Raw genomic sequence first — 27,552 nt, 5'->3', positions numbered from 1 at the left:
TTATAGGTTCTAATAACTCTCATTATCATTTATAAGTCATTAAACCACCACTAATAGACATAAACCTCTCCTAACTACCACATCTATGTCAATTTTTGGGTATTTATTACCCCCATGGACTAACCACTTCAACAATCACAAATTTTGGTGTTCTAATACCTTAAAAACTCTCATTATACCCATTTTAATCAATGAGATTAGACCCATACTCCTATAGACTGAAAAGGAACTCTCCAACTCAAACCCTATCATAAATCTCCATAAATGAGGGAGGAAAGGAAAAAGAAGGCTTATATTACTTACCTTAGGTATGTGGGATCTTTAATCTATCCTCAATATGATCCCACAACGTGCCCTAATAGAGTTAAGGTCGATTTCTTCATTTTCTTCCTCTCCTCTCTTTTATTTTCACATGCAAAGATGCATATGATTTATCAAATTTTTGGTCATGCGCCATAGCGCACACTATGCTCCACCACGGCCATGGCACAGAAAGGTCCATTATGTTCAAATTTGCCATATGTGTCATAGCGGATTGACCACACGCCATGACATGTGGCACAAAGGGCAAACCTTTATTCTTTCTTCCTCTTTCCTTGCCCATATAGCCTACCTTTAATCCAAACCCACTTTTAGGGTTGAAATCACAATGATCTACATAAATTAGGCCTCTCTAGCCACATACCTTATTAACTCACTAATCAAAATCATCAGGTTAACTAATCACAATTAATTTTCCTGGATATTACATTTCCACTCTGTTTTTAATATGTTTTCATGACTTAATTCTATAGAATTTGTACTGTGCACCATGGCATATGTCCCCACATGCCATAACATGTGGTATAGAAAGGGGTCTTCATGCTCTGATTAGCCCATGCGCCGCAGCTTCTCGTGCACACACCATGGCATGTGACACAGAGCCTTTTCCTATTATTTTTCTCCCTTTTTGACGTTTAGGTGGCCTAACTTCATTTCGGACTCAATCTTAAGGTTGAAAAGACTACCCAAAACACCCATTAGGTCTTTATAACCACGCACCATATTAATTTACTTAATTAATCCTCATGTATTCAACTAATTAAGGGTTACATTCTCTAGGATGTTATGATGGTAACCCAACATTTGTGATTAGTGATCCCATGAAAAAGGTTTATATGGGTGAGAATAAATCATTTGTTAGTTTTGCTAGTATTAAAATTACTTTGTTGCTCTTCCTATGGTGTATGATATGAGAAAGTGTTAGAATGCATCGTTGGTGAGGTTGAGCACAGATTTTAATGATTTCATATTCTTATGGAATCACCTAGATGAATGTAGAGTGAGGCTGCTCTTATAAAATTGTGGTGAAATCTCTAGAGTATTTGTTGAAATACTAGGCGCGCGCATAGCCGTTTAAAGCACAACACCACTATAATGACAAAAATTATAGGGGTATAATTTGACTGATAAGGCTTCTAGTATACACTTAAGAGTTGTTGGTTCATAGAAGTGTGCTTTATTAACTTCTCTATGTACTATGCAATATTGGTCTAGGTCTGGTTCATAGTCCAAAAGACACCAAATTTGAAATGATTATAAGTTTATGTATGCATGTTAAAAATTGAAATCCAACATTGTTAAAATGTACAGAGGCCTTAGTACATATATACTAAGGTGTGAACTTGAGCAAGTAAATAAGCTTAAAAGAGAAATGGTACTAGGAAATAATTTTTTTAAAACTATTATGTGAAGTTACAAAATTATTTGTATAAAATAGCTTCCCAAAATTTTTTGCTTTATATGGGGGATTGTTGGATATTTTAATTATTTAATGAAATTTCAAAAGGACTTTTTTGATTAATAATATTAATTATCATTTAAATTTATTTATTTTGTAACTAATAATTTAAACACCATTATTCTTTGAAATTGTTTTTTAATTGCATTATGGTGTCATCAATTAATGTTATAATTGCCCAATGCTTATGAGCTTTTTTGTCATGAGGCAAATCTTTCGACCAGTGTGGCACTTAGACAATCTTCACTGAAAGTTGCTATGTAAGCCTAACTCGTATGAAAGGAGGATGCTTGGCTAAGTTGAGGAAAGGGAAAGCTTAAGGGCAAAGGATACTTGAAAGAGAGCTTAGAGAATGTGAGAGTAGTTTTGCTTTGAGAACTCAAAGGTTGTATTACAAATGAGGAAGGGTAAGGTATTTATAAACCTCCCCCTTGGATCTAGAAAATTCCCACCTTCTTAATGGACAGTGAAGATCGAATCGATCCTACGATTATAATTCATTCTCTAGAATACTCTCCTAGATATTTATAATAAATATCTAGATATTTAGAACAAATATCTAGATATTTACATGGAAATATTTAGAGGCAAATATTAAAATATTGAGGCTAGAGTTGTGTAGACTTCTCTAGAACGTTGTTACACTCTCTAGCTCTCTTGAGGTTGTCTGGGAGCCTTTTGGAGGGTTTTGGAATGTTTTGGAGCTCCTTAACCTCATGAAAAATGATAAATCGTGACATTCTCCCCTACTTACTTTTGCGATGCCCTCGTTGCGCCTTCCTCCTTGTAATGTTGGATTTGGTCATTAAACTGCCACAGGAGGTCCTCTCATTCCCAACTAGCTTTAGAGTCTATTGACCCTTCCACTTGATTAAGTACTCGGTGTAGCTGGGAACACCTCTCTTTCTGATCACCCTGTCGACAAGGATTTTTTCTATCTCCTTGTCATACTCGATAACAACCGTTGTCGGTGCTCTCTTAGAGATACCTTGAGATAGATCTTCTTCATCTCTGTAGTATTTCTTCAAGAGACTAATATGGACGACAGGATGAATCTTAAGCTTGGGAGGAAGTTGTACCTGATATGCAACCTTTCCCACACGTTTGACGATAGGGAAAGGGCCTTCATATCTCCTGACCAAGCCTTTGTGGACCTTGCATAGTGACTTGAATTGATTCGGTAATAACTTGACTATGACCAAATCACCAACTTAAAACTCAATGGGGTACCACTTCTTGTCTGCCCACTTCTTCATTTTACGGGAGGCTTTGTCCAGGCATGTACTAGTTATGTCGGCTTCTTCTTACCATTCCTTAGTAAACTTATAAGCAACTGGATTGTCTCCCTTATATGGTGTGGCAAGTGCTTTGGGGGTTAAAGGTTGTTGCCCGGTAACTATCTCAAAAGGGCTCTTACATATCGACTCACTTCGCTGCAAGTTATAGGAGAATTGGGCCACATCAAGTAACTTGGCCCAATCTCATTGATGAGCACTCATGTAGTGCTGAAGGTAGAGCTCTAACAAAGCATTGATCCGCTCTATTTGTCTATCGCTTTGAGGATGAAAGCTTATTGAGAAATTTAAGTCTGTCCCCAAGAGCTTGAAAAGTTCTCTCCAAAATTTCTCGATGAATTGAGGATCTCGATCACTATCGATACTGCGAGGGATCCCCCATAACTTCACGACATGCTTAAAAAACAAGCATGCCACTTCATCAACTTTGCAATCTATTAGGGCTGGTATAAAGGTGGCATATTTGCTAAATCTATCAACTACCACCATGATACTCCCATATCCTTCAAACTTAGGGAGAGCAACTATGAAGTCTATTGAGACACTCTCCCATAGTCTTTTAGCCACCGGCAGAGGTTCGAGTAGACCAGCAGGATGTTGTTGTTCAACTTTATCTTGCTGGCATACTAAGCATGTCCTCACATATGCTTGACATCATCTTGCATATGTGGCTAGTAAAAGTGATTTTGTACGAGAGCAAGCGTTCTAGTCATACCTAGGTATCCAACCCACATGGAATCATGGCATTCTTTTAGGACATCCCTTTGAAGGTTGCCTCATTTTGGCACATAAACTCGGTTCCTAATGGTGTGGAGCATTCCATCATTTACCCGGAATCTCCAAGTCTTGCCTTCTGTAGCAAGCTTTACTAAGTTGCTTGTAGTAGAGTCTTGAGACGTACCTTCTATGATTTGTTCTAGGAAGTTGTTTTGGGGCATGCTGGTTGTGAGAGTAGCTAGCTCAGCTTTCCTGCTTAATGTGTCTGCCACTATGTTTGCTTTGACTGGCTTGTACTCTAACTGATAATCAAACTCAGCAAGAAAATCTTGCTAACGAGCTTGCTTCGGGCTGAGCTTCTTTTGTGTTTGGAGGTAGCTCGTAGCAACGTTGTCTGTCATTATAGTGAACTTACTCCTAAGTAAGTAGTGGCACCAAGTTTGGAGATAATAGATGATGGCAGACATCTCTTTTTCTTGCACCGTGTAGTACCTCTCTGTGTCATTCAACTTACGACTCTCGAATGCAATAGGGTGCCTTTCTTGCATTAACACACCCCTTATTATAAAGTTTGAGGCATCAGTGTGTACCTCAAATGGCTTGGAATAGTTGGGCAAGGACATAATAGGCTCTTGTGACCATTACCAAGACTTATTCTTCTTGAGCAAATCTATTAATGGAGCAGCAATTGTTGAATACCCCTTGATAAACCGTCGATAGTAGTTCACCAAACTAAGGAACGATCATAGCTCCGAGACCTTGGTGGGAGGTTGCCATTCTTGGATGGTTCGAACCTTAGTCGAGTCCATCATGAGCTTCCCATCCTTAATCTTATGCCCCAAGAAGTCCACCTCTTGTATGGCAAAAGAGCATTTTTCCAACTTAATATAGATTTCGTGATCAAAGAGTACCTGGAAGACTTTCTTTAAGTGTTGAGCATGCTCTTCAAGAGTATTGCTATACACCACAATGTCATCCAAGTATACCACCATGAACTGGTCTAAGTAAGGGTGGAACAACTTGTTCATAAGAGTGTAAAATGTTGCTAGGGCATTCATCAATCTTAAGGGCATGACAAGGAACTCGAATGCTCCATATCTCGTCACACAGGTTGTCTTCGGTTCATCACCTGTGGCGATGTGTACTTGATAGTACCTTAATTGAAGATCAAGCTTAGAGAAGTACCTGGCCTTTCCAAGCTGATCGAACAAGTCGACGATCAAAGGTATCAAGTACTTGTTCTTGATAGTGATCTTGTTCAAGGCCCTGTAATTGATACACATCCGCAACGATCCATCCTTCTTCTTTTGGAAGAGGACTGGAGCACCATATGGAGACTTAGATGGTTGGATATACCCTGAATCAAGGAGATCTTGAAGTTGTCTCCTTAATTTGGTAAGTCTGGAGGCGACATTCGGTAGGGTGCCAAGGCAGGTGGTTTGGCACCAGGCTCCAACTTGATCTGATGGTCTACCTCTCTTCTGAGAGGTAGTTTCTTGGGCAACTCATCTAGCATGACATGCTTGTACTCCTATAACACCTCTTGAATATAAGGGGGTAAGGTTTCTCGTGGATTGATTGTGCCATCCTCTTCCTCAGCCAATGAACATACAATGGCAAAATATCCTTTTGAGTTTTTGAGACCCCTCTTAAATTGCAAGGCAGAAATTATAGGTTTGGATTTCTCCAATCGCTTCAAAGGGATCACTCGAATCATGTTAGAGTCGATGACCACTATAGATTTGGCTTCGAGAATAGGGAAGGCATGTGCTTTACAAAACAAACGTCCCAATACAACTTTAAAATCATCCATAAGGACAATAGTAAAGTCTAGCGTACCTTACCAGTCCCCAATCTTAACCTTCACACCCTTAGCGATCCCAAGGACTTATTTTGCTAGGGAGTTCACTGCCTTGATGGTGCCTTCTCCCTTGTTGAGTTGGATGCCCAATCTCTTTGCTTCTTCAACCTCCATAAAGTTGTGAGATGCTCCTGTGTTGAGCATGGTAGAGGTAATCTTGCCTTTGATGGCAAGATCAGCATAAAGTAGACCCTTCTCTTCCTTTTTGGATGGAGAAAAGAGCCCAGTCAATGCATTCAAGTGTTAGAGGGAACCAAGGTCAACCTGTTGCTCCTTGTCCCTCTTTTCCTTCATCTTAGCAACCAAGGCATTCATAGCCTTATGATTGGGGCAGTCGCGAGTCCAGTGTAGACCATCGCATATGAAACATGGCTTCGATGGCTTTGAGGCATCACGTTTAGTTAAGGATGGCTTGTCCTGTTTAGAACTTCCACAAGAGGATTTACCACCATCCTTACAATCAGAGTTCTTTTGTCCTCCTTTATCTCCCCCACTCTTACCAGGATTAGACTTCTTAGGCTTGGTAGAGTAGTTAATTAGGCACTCAACAGATGCAATTGCCTCATCTAGAGTTTACACCTTGCTCCTGTCGAGCTCTACTCTAACCCAGTCTTTGAGTTCGTTAATGAAATGGAAAAGAGCCTCCTTGTCGAACAAGTCTTCTATCTCGAGCATGATGATAGTAAACTCTTTGATGTAGTCATGAATACTACCATTTTGCTCAACCTACGGAGCTTACCTCGAGCTTCCGTCTCAGCGTTACGGGAAACAAAGTGCCTACGGAGTTCTAACTTGAATAGCTCCCATGTGTTGAGAGTGCAGATGCCCTTCTCTCTCTCAGCATGCTTTCTGCACCACCAAGTTGGGCTACATCCTGAAAGAAAGTTGAAGCATTGTTGATTCTGATAAGTTGTTAGAGACTCCCATGGCCTCAAAGTACTGTTCTAGGCCAAAGAGGAAGTTCTCCACAACTATGGCACTACGAGCCCCATTATACATGGCCGGCTTGGGCACTTTCAAACTCTGAGAAGTGGCGTTTGAAGTACTACCACTAATAGGGCTGCTTACACAATGATGAGTTCCCTACTCATGACGAATCTCATTCATTTGAAGGTGTAGACCTTGTACCTCGTCCTCGATATATTTGTGAAGATCAACGAGATGCTGGGTGAGGGACCAAATGTCCTCCCCCAAATTACCGCCAAGTTCTGCAATCATTGACTTAGCAACACGCATTACCTTAATATTCTCTTGAATAAGATTGCTGAGTTGATCGTCGAGTCCCCTAATAATAGTTCTCACTTCCTCCATGTTAGATTCCAAGCTAACAACACGAGGTTTAAGGGACTCACCTGCGGGTGCCTGCTTCAGCCTCGCTCTTACTTTGACTTGGTATGAGCTTGCTCCTCTTGTACACGAGCTTGCTCTTGTACTTCCATGCCAACAGTGTTTCCTTCTTCGGTTGCCATTGCGCAATGCCTTCCTTCAAGCACAAAGGTTAAAACCATGCTCTGATATCAACTGTCACGGGGCTAGTTTTTCGACCCATGCGGCACTTAGACAATCTTCACTGGAAGTTGCTAAGTAAGCCTAACTCATATAAAAGGAAGATACTTGGCTAAGTTGAGGAAAGGGAAAGCTTGAGGGCAAAGGATACTTGAAAGAGAGCTTGAATGTAAGAGTAGTATTGCTTTGAGAACTCAAAGGTTGTATTACAAATGAGGAGGGGTGAGATATTTATAGACCTCCTCCTTGGATCTAGAAAATTCCCACCTTCTTAATAGACGGTAGAGATCAAATCGATCCTACGGTTACAATTCATTCTCTAGAATACTCTCCTAGATATTTACATGGAAATATCTAGAGGAAAATATTAAAATATTGAGGTTAGAGTTGTGTAGACTTCTCTAGAACGTTCTTGCACTCTCTAGCTCTCTTGAGGTTGTCTAGGAGCCTTTTAGAGGGTTTTGGAATGTTCTGGAGCTCCTTAACCTCATGAAAAATGATAAATCGTGACATTTTGCTTACAAAAGGCAATGTAGATCACATAGTAAGTGGTCACCACCTCGAGCTTTCAAGCACTCTCATCTCCTCCCCTCCTCATGCCTATCTTGGGTTACTCTATATTTCTGTTGTTCGGTCACCCTATTTATTTTACATGAGGGTTTTTCTTAATTCTAAAAGCTTTGACAACTATGCCAGAATTACTCTTAAGGACAATGTGTTAGTCATGACACAACATATTTCCTATAGGATATGCCAACAATAATAACCTTCCTTTTGTGAAGCAAAAATCTCTCCTAAGATGCATATTTATTTCACATATGCAAGAATTCTTCCACTAGATGCAAAGCTCAATTATCATATGAAAGTTCTCATTAGGTGCAAGGTACTAAATGCAACTTTTTTGCATGAATATACAACATTCTTTCATTATATGCAAGTTTCTTTCATTTGTGCAAATTTTCTTCCTTCAATGCAATGTTCTTTTGTAAGATGCAAAATTCTCTCATAAGATGTAGATTTTTGCTATGGGTGTAAGAGTTATTTCATTAATTAAATGCAAAGCTTTTTCATCAGGTGCAAGTTCTCCTTTAGTGCAAGACTTCTTCAAGGATGTCAATTATTCTTCCATAATATGCATAATTCTTCTAAGAGATGCAAAACCCTTTAATATATTAAATATATAATTTGATTCCTCATTTTTTTTTTCTATCAAAACACCCATAGACATTCAAAAAAAATATGTATTCCTGGAACATGAAATGTGTGGGTACATTATTTTTCAAACCCTTATTACTATTATTAATGTTTTCTTTCTTTCTTTTTTATTGCTTACTAGTGTCTTTCTATTTGAGATAATTTTGTTTGAGGCATTAACATTAATGTCTCTTCTTGTTTGAATGTATTTGTAGTGTCATTATATACTGCTTTCTTGTCTTTAATGTAAATCCCAATTCTAAAAAGCACACAAATCATGATATGTGCTAAAATATGTACTCTCTTCAGTTCTCTATATAAGATAAACTGTCGCTTATTGTTTTTTTTATAAGCAAAATCTCATATCTCGATAAGTATTTATTATAAATTTCATAAATTACCACTCATAAACTCATAATTTTCATTCATATACAGTCTTATTTTGATTAAATATATGGGTAATTTAGTCTTATTTTTTAATTTTAGACACAATTATTATAATAAATTATTTTTTAAATTGTGTGATACAATTATATATTCACTTATGTATAAAAACAAAGGAAGTATTATATACAAATTAGTTTTTTCCATTGTTGCCTTTATAATTTAACACCATATGGGAAAGAGTACATTTTTAAATATTAAAAGTGAGATATGTAATTTATATTTTCTATATAGAATATTCTTAAATCATGTTTAATTACATTCTCTAAAAATCTATATTTTAGAACACAGTACATCATTTTTTCTTTATAATGATATTTCAAAACTTTTGCTATAACTATGAAAACTTTTAAATATTGCCTTTGACTTTAGGCAATATTTTTCAACTATTACATATTTCAACATTAGCCATTATTTAAAGTAATAGTTTTCTAAATTTTAGGCAATATAGCAAAAACTATTGCCTAGTATGACAATAGGCAACAGTTTCACATTGTTGCCTTTCTATAAAAATAAGTTGATTGTTGCATAAAACTTAAACTAACAAACAAAACTTAATATTTCTTCTCCTACCTAGAATTTGAACCTTGAATCTTTTGAATATAAGTAAACCCTCAAACCGCTTTTCCAACATTATTATGTTATCTATTACAAAATGTTATACATAGAGATAATGGGTAAAATAATTTTTCAATTAATTTAATAAATAAAATATTAAATTAATTAAATAATAAATAAAATAATAAGAATATGTTTAAAAATGGATAAAAGAGAAAGTAAATAGTTTATTCTATATAGGTAAACAATAGGTAACAATTCTTAAATGTTGTGAAAAGGAACATTTAAAAGCAACATTTATTTTTTATTGACTATTGAAATACGGAATGGTTTTTAAATGTTGCAATAAGGAAAGTTTTATAGGCAACAGTTTTCATGTTGTTTATTTTAAAATTTTATTGCAATTGTTGAAAAATATTATCGATTCCATTTTAGAATACAGATTTTAGATGTTGCCAAATAGTTGTTGTAAAAAGTGAGGATTAATAAGCAACACATGAAAATAGTTGCTTATTCATAAGATTAATGAGCAAAATAGACCCCTGAACTCTTGCTCAAAAAGCGCCCTAAAACCTAAACTCTTAAAATGAGCAAAATAAATTCAAAACTTTTAAATTTGAAACAAATTAAACCTCACCGTTATTTTTTTTATGCCATTACTATTCACTTTACTATTCACCATAAGCCCTGGTTAATTAAGGCCACAAACTCTAAACTATTACACAAATAGCATCCTAGACCCTTAACTTTGAAATTTTGAGTGAATTACCCCCACCATTTATGTATAGAATGTTTACTATTATGTAGATCAAATTAGCCTCAACATAATTCACCACAGTGAATGCATCGTTGCCTCGTGGTGAATGACCCATAATTTTGTGAATGACAGTTTTTGCCCTTTTTTTGCAATGCTTTCTAAATGATTGGTGTCTCATGCTTTCGTATATTCTATAACTCTGATTTAGTCTTATTTTAAATAATATTTTTTTATTTAATGATGAAAACTTAGGATCCCATTGGAAAATAAGTTTAAATATTAGAGAATTTTAATTAACCGATAACCTTGGATTTTAAATTCATTAATGAAATCATCTGTAAAATGAATATATATATATATATATATAAGTACCCTTAATCAATTTCCAACTCAATACACAATACTAAACTGGTTAAATCACATCAATTAGCACACACCCATCTCACTAGCACCTTCGGTCTTACTCTAGCCCCTTTTAGCACAACCACACATTATCAAGCTGTTAACAAGGCCAAACCACCCTTACCACCCAATGCCAACACTTCCCTTTCAAAAAATCTTAATTGAGGTCAAATTGAGCCTATAATTCCAAGGTTCAACTGTAAATCTCAAACCATTCATAAAATTTTAGTTTTGCACGCAAAAGCACTTTAACAACTATTTACTTAGAATCTAACCCCTCAAAGCTCCCTGATCCAATCTCTCTATATCTAAATCCTAGAGAAATTATGGTAGAATTGATGTATAAAGCAATACGAAACTTACTTGGTAAGCAACAAGTCAAAAATATCTCCTAAGCACCTAAACTTTTTTCCCTAGTAGAGCTTTGCTCTTTCTCCTTTCCTTTTACGTTCTTCACTCCTTCTCCTCTTCAATTTTATGTCTAGCCACATATTATTATTCAAAATTTTGTGCCATGCACCGTGATGCATGCAGCATATGCCGTGGTATGTGGCACAGAATTAAAAATCTCTAAGCTACTCCCCCAATTTACTTCAAACTGTTTTTCCCTCACTTAGTCGTATAAACACATCAATTCAACATGTCAAAACATTAACCCACCATCCAAAACTACAATTAATTTACTAATTATTAATTTACCTCTAACTAACAACTAGTTTCCTAAATTAGAAGTCAGGATGTTACATTTATCATCTCAACCTTATTGGACATAATCACTTATAACATTATGTTTAGGTTAAGTTTTGAAGATAACAAATATAGATGAGTTAACTATACTTATGCTTAATTATTTTCATATATATATATATATATATATATAAACACACACATAATAGTTAACCATAACTATGGAACAAGTGCTTTAAAGAATTCTTATCTATATTGTTCCACATTACACATGAGATTTGGAAAAATATGTTGAATGGACAAAAGTTATTTTACACTATCATAGTTTTCCTTAAATTAAATTAATTTTGTATCTAAAAATGTTCATGGTATTATCTTTCATAACTTGAATATATGTATATTGAGAATTGGACCAACCATTTTGTTTATAATATATCATTTAAAGTTGTCCAAAGTGACGACGATGAAAGTAAGCATGAAGAGGAAAAAAGTTAAAGTCATCATTTGCATATTACACTCATGATTGAAGAATATAAAGATAAAGAAAAGGATGATCTAAGAAGAGCTTAAGAAGAATAAAGACATTCATACAAACTTGGATACATCTTGAAAGCCTTGGACTTTATAGGTATAATATCAATAAGTTATAAGTCTTTATACTAAACTCAATTGATTTAGATATGCAATATTGGCTCAAGATATTTTAAATCAAAACATGTATTTTAGCTCTTAACAGAAAGAGTGAGGTATAATTTCTATAATCATGTTTTTCATCTTTGATCACATAAAATTTTTAAAGTTATTCTATTTAATCAAAATGGAATTAAGTTGAAAAAGTCATGACCACTTAAAATCTAAGCTTTGAAATAAAAATTGTGCAGAAAATCAAATTTGACCTTTGGTCATATTTTTAGTTATATCTCTCACTACACATATCGTTTTAATTATTTCATTTGAAAATAGACTCCAACATGTTTTCAATAATATTTTATTTATTTAAAATGGATCTCTATTAAGAAAGATGAATTTTAGAAATTAAGTGTTGAGATAATAATTCTACATAGCATTTAAAGTTGATCTTCATTCACTCTTTTAATCATATCTCAAAATCTAAATTGAATTTAAGTATGACACTTCTTTTACTAAAAACTAGACTTCAAGAGATTTTCAACGATATATAGTTTGTTAGATTTAGAATTATATTGAGTTATAAACTTATGAAGTTCTACATAGTGGAACCCCCAAATCATGTGTGAATGAAAGAAGGACACACATATGAAAAGTCCTTAAAAAGCTTCAGTGTCCAATTCAAGCATGAATCCTCACTACATTCACACATGAATCAACCTCTAAAAGTCTTATTTTTACTGAATAGTTTTTATGGTCTATTTTAAGCATGAATCACTTCCTATACACGTGTGAAACATCACCCATAAGCCTTATTGTTCACTAAATAGCTTTTATGGTCCAATTAAAGCTTGAATCACATTTTTCCATGCATGAATTGTCACATGTGCAATATCACACAATATTTCAAGCATAATTTGTCACATTTCATATGAGATTTGTTATTTGTGCATGTGAAATTACCATTTCACACATGAGTGAGTTTTGTTCCACACTTAAAACATCACTAACAGTTATAGTCACTGTAACGACTATAAACATTTATACTATATCTCCAACACCTATTTTACTTCATGGGCTATAAATATAACACTTCAAACTCATCTTAACAAGTGATTAAGATAAGAAATAATTGAGTTATAAGATTTGCATTTCTTTATACTTTTATTATATGAAAATCATTGTTCTTATACTAATATCATTTATATCTTCACCATTTAAGTATTAGAGCTTCATTGTATTCATCATTGATCTTAGAGAGAGTTTCAATGAGTGATTTATGTATTCAAAATCATTGTAAAGGTGAGAGAGAGATTTTTTGTGTAATCAAAAAAGGTTGTTCTCTTGGGAAAAGAATCTCACTAGTAAAGTGAGTTGCTATAAAGGCTCACAAATACCTGAACTAAACTTGTGATTGTGTTGTGGTGTGCTTAAGCTTATGTTATAGTGGAGAAATCTCAAGTGATTTCTTAGGGACTAAATATAGGCTTAAGTGGTGAAGCTGAACTAGGATAAATCATAGTTTGCACTCTCTCTTCCCTTAACTCTTTATATCTCCAGCAACCTTAGTTAATGCTATATTTTAGTGCATAAAATTAAATTTGATATATCTACATGCTCTAACTCAAATTTGAACTTAGAAATTAATTTTACACATATTGAGCTTGTGGAAATTACTTTAGCATTCTTGCAATAAAAGTTCAGTACTTGAATTTGCTTAAAGTTTCTCTTAAATATAAATATAGTTTTACTGAAAAAGTTTTAAGAGAACTGAAAATTTCATAGACACCCAATTCATCCCCTTAGGTGTGTTGCCATATTTAACAGACCTGTTGAGAAAGATAGCACTATTTAGTGGCATGTGCATCTCCACAATAATCACATTGAGTATATATGGCATGAGCTCCTATTGGTCTATTATTGTTCCAATCAACTCTTGGTTTTAAGCGATCAAGTCTCTTACTAAGAGTCTAAAGCATTGCAATCACTTAGGAAGATGAAGAGTCATCAGCAACACTCTCTATTGGTCTACCAGATCTCCTCTCACTATTGTTTTGGATGTAATCAATATCAAGATGATCCAAATAATTTCAGACATAGTTCACTAGTTGTTTCGTAATGCCACCAATAGTGATTGTATTCATTTCAAACTTGGACTCAGATGTCAATTGGTTACTAAAAACTTGAATCAAAACCCATTTCTCTTAATTATTCCCAAAACTCTACTTAATTAACTGCTTGAACCTTTCCTAAGCTTCATATAAATGTTCACTAAACTTTTGATTGAAATTGATAATGTTGGCTCTAGCATCCACCTTCTTGTTATGTGAAAAGAATCTAGATCTAAACTTTCCTTTTAATTCATTCCATTATGACACACTATCCTCTTCTAAGTTGTTAAGCCTATCCTTAACTTTCCTTTGTAGAGAGTAAGGGAAGAGGTGGAGATGAATAACATCTTGAGGAACTTCATTATACTTAAAAGAGTCACAAATATCAAGGAAGTTGACTAAATTTCTATTAAGTTCCTCATCTTAATTTCCAACAAACTGCCCATTCATCTCAATCATCTTAAGCATTGTTTGCTTAATCTCAAAGTTGTTTGCTTGGAAGTTAGGCACTTTAATCCCAAACTGGTATCTTCTAGCTTGTCTACCCAAGAAATCATTGACACACAGCCTATCATTCTCATCCTCAGCCATCTCTTCTTTTGTAGACTTCTCACCGATTGAAGGTTGAGTTTGAGGTGAAATATCTTCTAAGATTTCTTTGAAACTCCTAGTTCTCATAGGTGTCTTTTTCAATTTAGCTTTATATGGCATACACAATAGTCTTGCAAAAACAAAAAAGAAGATAAAGGATTTAACTGAACAAACAAGAGAAGATAACATAACAAAATAAATGCTCAAGCTAAAACTACTCAGGGTCCTCTAATTCTAATCAATAGTTGCCTAGACTCCCAAGCAACAATGCTAAAAACTTGAACACACAAATATGTAATGGATTCCACAAGTATACATGTCATAAAAATAGTATGTGATAAATCAAAGTCATTCCCATAGAGAATCAAGTTAATTGGTAATTGAGTAATAAATTCCTCATTTTCATTTGAGTTGAACAAAACAAAATTTGGATTTCATATTGAAAAATAAAAATTGAAGTTATAAAAATGTACTAAAATTAAAGTTCCACCAACCACAAATAATTAAAGTAACCTAAGGTGGCCAAGCCCTTCTTCAATTCATAGAGCTTGTAATTACCCAAAAAAATTTACTTAATATTAATTAGTTAACCCAGGGTATTAATAGAAATAATTATCTTTTGATTAATTACACCCTTTTTTTGAATTAATATGCTATTCCCAACACAAAAACACAAGAATCAAAAGGCACAAACTCACTCTAATATAATTATATGGGTCCACTAGGTATTTTCTTATTCTATTGACAAATTAGAATAAATTTTAATCCCACATTACTCAATCTAATGGTCTAATTTAGATTTTTCGTTTCCAAGGCAAAACCCAAACCCTCAAATTCACACTCAATTATAGCCAAGCATTAAGTAGACAAATAAATACAAGACTAAGTGAACAAAACTGTTATTAAACTCAAATAAATGGTTTAAACATGCTCTAATCTAAAAATTAGTTCATAGCTACCCTAGATTAACAAAAAAACTGCCACCCATGGCTCTAATGATAGCAAATATTAACAATATATACATTAAACTAAAGAGAAGAAGGAGAATAAGCACTTAATCAAACTAATCTTGAGCTAACCCCTTAATTTTTTATTAAATCCAAGCTTCTCCAACCCTCTTTTGGCTCTTTTTTCTCTCCTTGGACATTCTGTAGTTGCTGGAAGTGATGAATGGTCAAAATTGATGTCCTCAAACCTTAAAAATTTGTTGAAGATCAAAACCGTGTGTTTTACTGAAATTCACGCTTTGCTACAATAAAACACATTTTCGTTGCAGCAAATATGACCACTATAAAATTTCTTTTTAGATTTACTTCTTTGGACTTGGGCTTTGAAATTTTTACCTTTAGGCCCATAAATTGGGTCTCCCTGTATGTATAAAACCTAAAATTGACCCACTAACTTCTAATCACATGTACGTATCCATTCTCACATATAAACATCCACTTAATTATTTTTTTCTAATAAATTTAAAGAAATGACTTTCATTGTATTAAAAACACCGATAAATTTAGTAAAATATTGAAAGTTATCAATTACAAAAGCCATTAATAAATATTTATTTTTTTTAAATCTTTTGTTTTTCCCATCTACAAGTTCTAAATCACACAACATGGAATATCATATTTCCTTTTGAAAACAACTTCAATTAAACAAGCTAATAAATAGAAGGAATTATTCTGTTACCCCAACCTTTTTACTTGTGATCAATCCAAAAGCTTCAACTTACTTCAACCTCAAAAGAGATTCCAAATGATTAAATCTATAAAATTAAGCATTATATGTCAATTTCAAATATTAAATATAAATATTTAATAGCACAATTAAACTAACTTGAACTTTTAATCCACTAATTTACTAATTTATTCTTAATTAGTAATTAGATTTTAGATTAAAAACTTGGGATATTACACACCACGTGAGCAAAGTGACCTTCCCTCTATTGCTTCTTGTTGACCATAAGGAAGTTTGAGCCATTCCCAAGACCTAAAATGGCGATGGAAAAAGAAAACAATGAAGATGATGAACTATTCGTTCATGCATGGATTGCCTTAGCTATTTTAAAAGCAGGAAGCCTCGTATGTAGTAAAAGAAATGAAGTTTAGACACGTCAAATGGTAAAATGAGTTTTGCCTGAGCCCTACAAGTTGCCACAGCGGGAGATAATGGTGGATTTCATGGCTTAATAACATCAGCGCATTTTTGAACCTCAAAAAAAATACTTTAAAAAAAAATTATCTCACTTAAAAGTATAAAATATTCAGCACTCCTAAATCTTAACCTTTCATTATTAGTGTTACTCTAATTATATTATATTATTGTTACATATTGTTTCATAGAGTATTATCATTGGGTTAATTGTCCGGAATGTAGATGTCAAATAATAACTTTTTGACTTGATTTTTATTTGGATTTATTAAATTGTATGAATTAGGTTTTAAATTTTATTTAAGCAACAAACCTCCCTATAGCCTGCAATGTGTCTATCTTAATATTTTATGTAGACTTTGGTAGTTTCAAAATCTACTTAAAGTCTGAGTCCTAGTCTCCTAGGCTTATTTAAATACTTGCATTTTAAATATATTTTTAAAAAGATTTCAGTCCAAGCCGAGCCAAGCATTTTGAAGGCTTGGGCTTGAAACATCAAGAAAAAAACATGTATACATGCTCAAGCATAGGTTTGGATTTTTTTGCCCCCCTCTTGTTACAGGTTTAGTCTTGTTTAACCAAAATGTAGACTGACTTGTCCTATTGCCACCTTGCCACCTTTATAGATATGCATGTGAAAAATTGCAGCTATCCCAATAACATAAATGACACCATTTCGAGAGGGGATCTCTTCTTTTCTTTCCTTCCTTTTCTCTTTACTTCCCCACTTTTCACCATTTACATCATTTTATTAAATAAGTTTTTAAATTATAAAATTAATGAAGAGTAAAGATTGAGAAAGTGGAGAAAAAAGGAGAGATTCCTCTCCCCACCATTTCAAGAGTCTCACTAATAAAATAGTATGGAATTTTAAAGTAAGATTTTTCTTTTCATTTTTACCGAAATGTACTCTAAGATTTAATATATAACTTCACGAACAATTGGTTTAGAATAAAACCCGTCGCAAACAATTTGAAGGAGTGTCTTTTTTTTTTTTTATATTATGGGTTATCATATTTGCACTCTAGTAATCGGCTGAATGCTGGGACATTGTTACTATATTCCTGTGTCAAGAAATGCATCCATCAAAAACTCATGTAATTGCTTTGATTTGTATTTTGATACAAATATATATACACCTCAAAAATATTATACTCCCCTTAGTGCTCATTAGGATACCTTCTAGAAGCAATTTTTAATTCTTAATATAAGACACATTATAAGATATTAATTATGTTTTTTTAAATATCATTCCAATTTAAACTGATTGATCATAAGAGAGAACATAATGTAAATTTGAAAATTTTTCATTTCAATAAAAGTAAAATTAAAAATTTATTCTATTTTCAAATAAAATTAATAGCTTAACTATCCCTCTTTAATTTTGGTGAAATAGTTAAAAATACCTCATAATAAAAATGAGAGAGGGCATGTCATATTGTATCAGGGAAAAACTGAACGTATAGATTCATCAGTATTGCGCCAGAATATGATATAACAAAAACGGAAGGTACTGCGTTAGAATATTAGCGGGAGCTTTGTCAATAAAAGTAAAAAATAAGATGTACTTAAAACTCAGTTACCACTACTTTTTTTCCACAACAATTTTGTTTTATGGAAAATTGTTCTGTTGAGAAATTTTCGAGCGGTTGACTTTGAGCAAAACATTATTGTAGACTGAGAAGAAACACAAATTGAAGTTCGAATAAAATTCACAACTGCCCCCTCCTCGTTAATCTATCAAACATCATTGTTGACTACAATTATGATATGACACACTCCACAAAAGCCAATCCCTCATGACTCAAACAAAAATCCCATAACAAAATATCAGTTAATTTGTCATTTTAATGCATTTCCATTTCTCAAGGATATGAGCAGGGCAAGTAGGCATAAAGAATTAAGGCAATCTGACACAAGAACAAGAAAATGCGATGTTTATATAAAGATTACGCCAATCATTAATACCATAGCAATGAAACCACTGTAATGTAGACAGATACCCACTAGGAAGTACACGAGAGATTACAGTCATTACTTTCTCAAGCACCAAACATTTCTTTGCCACGCGCAGATCCCATGACTTTTGATGATACCCAAAATATTATTACACTGCAATCAGGTTGATTCAAAGCCTTTGTATATGGAAGCCAATAAAATATGCATGATAACAATACATTCCAAACAAAAATTAAAGACCCTGATCAATGAGGTAATCACCAAGCCTTTCCACTATCATGTTGCATTGACCGGGAGCCATTGGTTCATCATAAATTCCGATGATTAGGGCCTGATTGGTCTTCTTGATAGTAACCCCACCAGGACCCTGGATAATGGGGGAAAATGCTGAGAAACCATAGTAGAAATCACCAGCATAAGGTAATATCGAAACAGGATATTGAGGAAAAAACCAAAACCAAGGGTAAGTTCAAGTTTCAGAGCGGAGTCCAAATCTTGAGTCAGTTACCGATTAAGCTTTGGATTCACGAAACACTTGATACCAGCTAATCATTATATAGAGAGTTCAATTGTTCAAAGACAGTATGCACAAACATCTCAATGTAAATTCATGCCTGCCGATCTAGCAATTGCTACTAAATGAAAACAAGCATGAACAAGACCAATTTCAGTAAGAAGAATGCAGCAGTCATATAGAGGTATGGTTTGCTTAGTTGCCACATGCAAAACTTCGCTTGCATGATTGTGTAGCAGTGTTACTTAATAAAAATAAGGTTTCTAGACTTCTGGGAGGTCACCTAGTAAATTTAACCAAACAAACTCCATTATAATCATCATCTTGGGAATGAAATAGTACTTAATTAAAAAAATGGTCGGATTGTAGGATAGCGGCTGATTGCACAACCCACTGACTAGTTCCACAAATATCAATCCACAGAAGTTTAAGGTGTGACGAAAGTCAAAAGACAATATTAGAAACATTGTATACCTTCTTCCCTCGAATGACAGCTCCTGCTTCACCTTGAATCACCATATATTTAGTGCCGCCAAGATATAACCCAGTTGGAGCAAGTGATCCAGGCTCGGCAAAGTCTTTCATGATACCAGTTATTTCCTCAGGCTTGAACTAATACAATGTTGACAAGGAATGCATAAGAATGTCAATTAGAACAATATTTAAAAAGAACCTTTCCTGATTGAAGGGTAAGTGAGCAAAGCAATGAGATATATGCAGTAAACGAAACACAATTCAAGTATGTAGTACTGTCAGTTGACTACTTATTCAACAATATCAAAGCCTATTTTTAGTTTAAAAAAAATGCAGAGCAAAATTAGGTACATCCGTACCCTAATCAAGCATTCCAGGCTACTAGGAGCTTTTTTTTTTCCCCCTGATTGTATCGCCTATCTTTACAAACTCACCCAAGTGAGAAGCGTTTTACCAAAGTGATTCTGATTAGTTACAAAAGCATAATTCGCATGCTAAAATGAACTATTAGCTCAATCCCCAAAACAACGAAGCATCATAATCAAAGCAAAAGCAGGATCATGCGCTATATCCTATGCATGCAAATCTCACATAAATCAATCTCTCCAGAACAAAAAATAAAAAATTCCACGCAAACCCAATAAATCAGAAAGAAAATCATCCTCGACGGAAGTAAGAAGCATCTAAATCGACAAAAGGTGGTCGGTAAGAAGAAAGCGATGAAGAATTCAGCTCGGATCAAGGAAAAAAACATTACGAAACAGAGAAGAAATCGAAATTCCAAGTAAGATAAGTAGTTGAAATTGGGAAAGAGAAGAGGAAAGAGGGGAACCTGAGGGAAAGTGGCGCTCTGGGCCCAAACGCTGCCGTCTTGACCAAGGATAGCAGCAGAGCTGAGATGATTACCGTCGATCTCGCACATGAGGTGCTCCTCGACGTAGGTTTGCCACGACATCTTCTTCTCTGGGAGGGTTGAGTTCTAGCAAGTTCGGCGATTTCGTTGTCTCTTGAAAATGGGAGCTTCCTCTGTCTTCTTCTGTCTTTCTTCGCCTGCGTTGAAACCACGGAGATGTGATAAATTCTTGTAATGATGCGGTGCCGATGTTAATTTACTATAGTACCCTTAGACTGACCCCACATTTGCGCTATGCTGGGCCATTTGTTTTGAAACCACGGCCCATTTTGGTACAAATGCTAATATACTTCTTCAATCCTATACTTCTTTTATTTATTAACCGCACTGAAATTAAAAGAAAAAATATTAAATTATTAATTTTATTTGAAAAAAGGATAAATTTTTAATTTCACCCATAATAAATAAAAAAATTTAATTTATATTAAATTCTCTCTCATAATTAATAAATTAAATAAAAATAATATAAAAAAGTAATTAACATTTCATTAAGTGTATTATATTAGGAACTAAAAAATTTATTTAAAAAGTATCTTATAATAGAGAGATTGAAATAGTATATTTCTATACATGGGTGCTCTTAAATTAATAAAATTAAGATAAGTTGGTTAAATTAGTAAAATTAAATTAAAATTTTAATTATCTTAAAATTAAATCACTTTTTATTTTTTCCCCTTACAAATTTTATCATTAAATATTTTGATATGACATTAGAATGTGATGGATTACACATACATACATACATACATATATATATATATATATATATAAAAAGTATATCATGTTTACTATTTATAGGGACCGCATGTGAGTAAGCCACATAACTTGAAAAATAGTGATATTTTTTACTATTTAACTGTAGGATTTTAAGTGCTAGAAATTTAAAAATTGAAAAAAAAAATTTGCGCATTTTAAAAATTTAAGGTTTAGGATGCTGTTCGCGTAATAGTTTAAGAAATATATTTCTCATTGACCTTTTTTATGCATAAGATAATAAATGGTAGAATAAAATACAAAGCTAAATTAACAATTTATAAAATAATTTTTTTATTATTTAAATTTTAATTTGTGAGTGAATAACACATCTTAGAATAATAAATTATTCTTTATAATTTTAACATATATAGAGTAACAAACTTTTTATATATACTTTTTTAAATATTTATGGGGTATGTTATTTATATTTTCAATATGTGCATAGATAAAAAAGTTAAAATATGACAAGGTGTTATTTAAATTTTAATTTCTTGTATGTAACACAAAAAATTTTAAATTTTAATTTATAAAATATAATGTTATTTTCGTGCATGGGGTCCGGTATTCTAGGTCTTTGACCCAAACTAATCTAGTTGGCAATTGAGGGCACCTCTTGTTGGATAAGGAGGTGTAGCGAAAGATTAAAATTTTAAAATCTCTATCCTGATATGAACTGAACGAACTCATTTAAGTCAAGGTGGATCGAAGAGTTACATATTAATTTCTCAAACTTGACACATGTTCTCTTCAAGAGTTTGGATCTTAGGAGCTAACAATGTAAATCTGTTCCCTCTACCAGTATCCACATGAACAGCTCTCTAACTCAAACAACATGCTAGTGTGCCCAGCATCCGTTCTTCTTTAAACATTAGTTTTCTTTTTTCTAGGGTGTTTTGTGACTCTCAAAGTATTTGGCCATCAAAACTTTTTTAACTCTATATCTTCACAAAGCACGTCACTATCTATATATAGTATATAGATTAGGATTTTTGCCTTCCACTTAAAGAGCCCATAAAAATTTAATTAAATTTATCTCATAAATTTAATCCATGATATCAGATCTAATTTAAATTTATCTTATAAATTTAAATTATAAAATAAACATGATATTCTCTCATATCATGTTAGTTATTAAATTTAATCTTTCATATAAAATTAAATTTAAAACTAACATAATATAATATATATCACATATACATATTATATTATTTATATATATATATACACACACAAATATATACATATTTATTTCAAAAATATACATATATTATATTATATATATTTAATTTTATATATCATATACATATTCATATATATATTAGATACACACACACATATGAATATTTGTATTTCAAAATATATATATATATATATATAATTATATTTCAAATTTTATATTTCATATAAATATATATATATATATAAATGTTTATCAAATAAATATTTAAATATATATATATATATATAATTCATTCACCCTATATTATGATCATTGAATCTAGACATATTTCAGATTCAATAAACTTGAACATTATAGCTCGAGTTAGTCTGTTCTTGTGTTCAATCCTGTAGGTCCATATGAAGTTAGTAACAAGCTAATTACGCTATTAGCCCAGAAGTCACAAGTGGCCTCTAGTAAGATATTGCAACTACTCAATTCACATGGGGATCGATGATTTGATGTAACCTATCATGCAACTGTATCACATCCCTTTTATCACGTGATATTTTAGTCAAGTGTGAGACATGGAATTGTTATTCTCCTTTACCTAACCATTACTTGCTCGATATTTGAGTGGACTGACTGTAGCAATGAAAAAACCCTTTCTATTATAGTATGACTATACATTTTCTTAGTCTTACTCATCAAGGAGCCCAGTAATATATCTCACTTAATGTGAGGGACAAATTTCATCTTGACCACTCATATTCCTCTACATGAATATCACTGAACTCAATCATGGCCTTTATGATCACCTGGTCAAAGGTGACTTTTGACTAGGTCAAAGTTCAGTGGTTATCATGTAGGAATCCATGATGATCTCAAGTCAAAGGGTTTAGTGATATAGTTACATATGAGATAAACTTATGACTTCTACCATGCAACTTTCTCATAACAGGTTAGTCTAGCACCTTGTACTCTTTTAAGTACTTGTGACTTTGATTTGTATCTCTATAATTAATTAAAATCATACTAGTCTTATTTCATTTATAATCCCTCATAAATGACTAACTAGGGATATTTAGAACAATCAATATAGTTTGTCCAATAATAAAGTTATCATAGTAAACATGCAATTGATATAATAACAAAAGAGAAATTCATTAAATAATAATGTGCATAGTATAATTATTTGCCCTATGGCATAATTTCCAATATCCTTCCACTTGCATTAGGTACAATCATTAATTTGTCTAACTCCTATTGTCTTGACATGATGCTTATGCTCCGCCTGTGCAAGAGGCTTTGTAAGAGGATCAGCAACATTGTCTCCTCCTGCTACTTTACATATTTTTATATCACCTCTATCATTAATCTCTCTGACAAGGTAGAAACACCTGAGTATATACTTGGTCTTTTGATGTGACCTTGGCTCCTTACTCTGTGCAATTGCACTGCTATTGTCACAGAACAAGTTTATTGGATCTGATATACTAGGTACCACTCCTAGTTCAACAATGAACTTCCTGATCCAAATGGCTTCCTTAGCTGCATCTGATGTTGCTATATACTCAACTTCTATTGTAGAATTAGCTGTTGTGCTCTGCTTTGAGTTCTTCCACCTTACTGCCCCACCATTTAAGGTGAACAAATATCTTGCTTGCGATTAAGGTCATCTTGGTCAGTTTGGAAGCTTACCTGTTACAACTAGCTTTTCATTCAATCCGCCATATAGCAAGAATAAATCCTTAGTCTTTCTTAAGTACTTTAGGATATTCTTGACAGCAGTCCAATGATCCTCTCCTAAATTTGCTTGGTATCTTCTGGTCATACTTAAGGAAAATGAAACATCCAGTCGAGTACACAGCATGGCATACATGATAGATTTAATTGTTAAGGCATATGGAACCTTACTCATGCAATCTCGTTGATTTTGTGTACTAGGACATTGGTCTTTCTGAGATGAATGCCATAAGACATATGGGATGAAACCCCTTTTTGAATCCTGCATACTAAACCTATATAGTATCTTGTCTATGTATGTACTCTGACTTAAGCCTATCAACTTTTTAAATTTATCTCTATAGATCTTAATCTCAAGATGTAAGTGGCTTCACCTAAGTCCTTCATAGAGAAAGATTTTCCTAACCAAGACTTGACATTCTACAAGGTAGGAATGTTATTCCCAATGAGTATGATATCATCTACATATAGCACTAGAAATATAACTGTGCTACTATTAACCCTTTTGTAAACACAAGGTTCATCAATGTTTTGAATGAATCCAAACTCTTTGATTACTTCATCAAAACATTGATTCTAGCTTCAAGATGCTTGCTTCAATTCATAAATGGATCTTTAAATATTGTACACCTTTCTAAAGCCTTCTAGATGCATAAAGCCTTCAGGTTATGTCATGTACACTTTCTCTAGTAGATGTCCATTAAGGAATGTTGTTTTAATATCCATCTGCCATATTTCATAGTCATAATATGCTATAATGGCAAGGAGAATTCTGATTGATTTAGCCATTGCGACTAGGGTAAAAGTTTCATCACAATTTACACCATGAGTTTAGATGAATCCTTTTACAACCAATCGTATCTTGAAGACATTTACTTTGCCATCCATGTCAGTTTTCTCCTTAAAAACCCATTTGCACCCGATGGTTTTTATACCTTCAGAAGGATCAACTAAGGTCCATACTTTATTATCATACATAGATTGCATTTCAGACTTCATGGCATTTAGCCATTTCTCAGAATTTGGTCCCACTATGGCTTCTTGGTAGGTGATTGGTTCATTGTGTTCAATAAGCAACACATCACGACATTCATTAATCAAAAATTCATATCTTTGAGGATGATGCCGGCCCTATCAGACCTTTGTGGGCCTTGTGTTATTTGAGTAGGCTGATTTACTTCTTGTGAGTCTTCTCGGTTTTCTATCTGTAACTCTATGCTATTTTGTAGTTATTGAATTTCTTCAAGATGTATCTTGCTCCTACTGGTTCTTTTAGAGATAAATTCTCTTTCTAGAAAGATACCATTTCGAATTACAAACACTTTACTATTGGTGGGATTGTAGACATAGTATCGCTTTGTTTCTTTAGGATACCCCACAAAAAAGTACTTTATGGATTTGGGTGCTAACTTTTGTGAGATTTTCTTTTTAACATAAACCTCACTTCCCTAACTTGAGAAAAGACAAACTAGGTTTTTTCTCAGTCCATATCTCATATGGTGTCTTTTCAATTGCCTTAGATGGAACACGGTTTAGTGTGAACGCAGCTATTTCTAATATATAGCCCCAAAAGGATGGTGGAAGATCTACTTAACTCATAGATCGAATCATATCTAATAGTATTCAATTTCTCTACTCAGAAACACCATTCCATTATGGTGTTGCTGGAGAAGATAATTATGAGACTATCCCACAACTCCTGAGATAATTAATGAATTCTTGACTTAAATATTCACCTCCTAGATCAAATCGAAGAGTTTTAATAGTCTTATTAAGTTAGTTTTGTACTTCATTTTGGAATATTTTAAGCATTTTAAAAGATTCAAATTTGCGTTTCATTAGGTAGATATATTCATATCTACTGTAGTCATCAATAAAGGTAATGAAGTACATATAACCCCCTCTAGCAGGTGTACCCATTGGTCCATATACATCTGTATGTATGAGTCCCAGTAAGTCATTAGCCCTCTCACCATGCCCAGTAAAAGGTGCTTTCATCATCTTTCCTAATAAATAAGATTCGTGAGTATTATAAGCTTCAAAATCAAATGAGTCGAGAAGTCCATCTTGATGGAGCTTAAAAATATGTTTCTCATTTATATGGCAGAGATGACAATGCCATAGGTACGCTGGATTCAAATCGTTTGATTTAATTCTTTTTGTAGTTACATTATAAATGTTTTCATTACTAGGATGTTCTAGATTTAAAAGATAATGACCAAAATACAAATCACTATTAGCACAAAAAATGTCATTTTAATAAATAGAACATTTACTATTCCCAATAATGGAAGTAAAACCTTCCTTATCCAAATAAGAAAGAGAAACATTATTGCTACTCAAAGTAAGAACATAATAGTAATTGTTCAAAACTAACAAAAGTCTACTGCACAAAAGTAATTCATAAGTGCCTATGGCTAAAGAAGCAACTCATGCTCTGTTTCCAACTCATAGGTCCACTTCGCCCTTCATCAACTTTTTACTGTCTTTGAGACCCCTAACATTTATACAAATATGAGAATCACATGTAGTATCTAATACTCGTGCAGAAGAAGTAGAAAGGTAAATTTCTATAACATAAATACTTGAAGGAATAGCCTTGCCATTCTTCTTCTTTTTCAGATCTTCCAAGTAAAGCTTGCAATTCCTCTTCTAATGACCTGGTTCATTGCAAAAGAAGCAAACTCCTTCCTTTAGAGGCTGTCTTTTTAGCTAGAGGTTTGGTTTTGGGCTTGTTTGACTCTTTGGTCTTACCATTTGAGCCTTTACCCTTTTCCTTACCCTTTCCTTCACCTTTCTTTTTCATACCCTTTCTTTCCTAAACCATCAAAACAGTGCTAGGTTTTTTCTTAATGTTTTGCTTAGCAGTTTTAAGCATCCCATTCATGTTATAGTTCATAACAAACTGGTCATAACTTTTCGAGAGTGAGTTCAAGATAAAATTTATAGCTAACTCCTAGCTTAGGGGAAATTCGAGCCTCTAAAAGTTATTAATATAGCTCTTCATCTTTAAAACATGAGTGCTAACTAATGTACCCTCAGCCATCTTGTAAGAGTGTAAGGCTTTTATAGTCTCAAACCTCTCTTGCCTTGCTTATTGTTGGAACATTTCCTTGAGATGTACAATCATCTTATAAGCCTCCATGTGTTCCAAATCTCTTTGAAGTTTTGAAACCATGGTAGCTAGCATTAAGCATCCTACATCCACCAAGTCATTGATGTGCTTTATGTAAGCATCCCATTGAGCTCTTGGAACATTGGCCGCAAGCTCCTCAAGAATGAGTTCATCCAGGACATATGCCTTTCTTTCCTACTTGAGAACAATTCTCAAGTTCCTAAACCAATCAAGAAAG

General features: G+C 33.4%; 1 protein-coding gene across 1 annotated transcript; it reads right to left on the bottom strand.

Moving 5' to 3' along the window:
* Positions 1 to 18,589: 18,589 nt before the first annotated feature.
* Positions 18,590 to 20,683, bottom strand: LOC129292040 (profilin). Its single transcript, XM_054929541.1, has 3 exons — positions 20,458 to 20,683; positions 19,626 to 19,763; positions 18,590 to 19,004 (listed from the first exon to the last, which is right to left on the bottom strand). Exons 1-3 carry the CDS (start codon positions 20,578 to 20,580, stop codon positions 18,870 to 18,872), a joined length of 396 nt encoding a protein of 131 aa, XP_054785516.1. The 5' UTR covers positions 20,581 to 20,683; the 3' UTR covers positions 18,590 to 18,869.
* Positions 20,684 to 27,552: the final 6,869 nt, after the last annotated feature.

This window comes from Prosopis cineraria, unplaced genomic scaffold (genome assembly GCF_029017545.1).
Source record: "Prosopis cineraria cultivar Desert tree isolate PC_DT_omini unplaced genomic scaffold, ASM2901754v1 PC14, whole genome shotgun sequence".
In the NCBI taxonomy this organism is placed as follows: domain Eukaryota; kingdom Viridiplantae; phylum Streptophyta; class Magnoliopsida; order Fabales; family Fabaceae; genus Prosopis; species Prosopis cineraria.
This window is presented reverse-complemented; position numbering and strand designations above follow the sequence as displayed.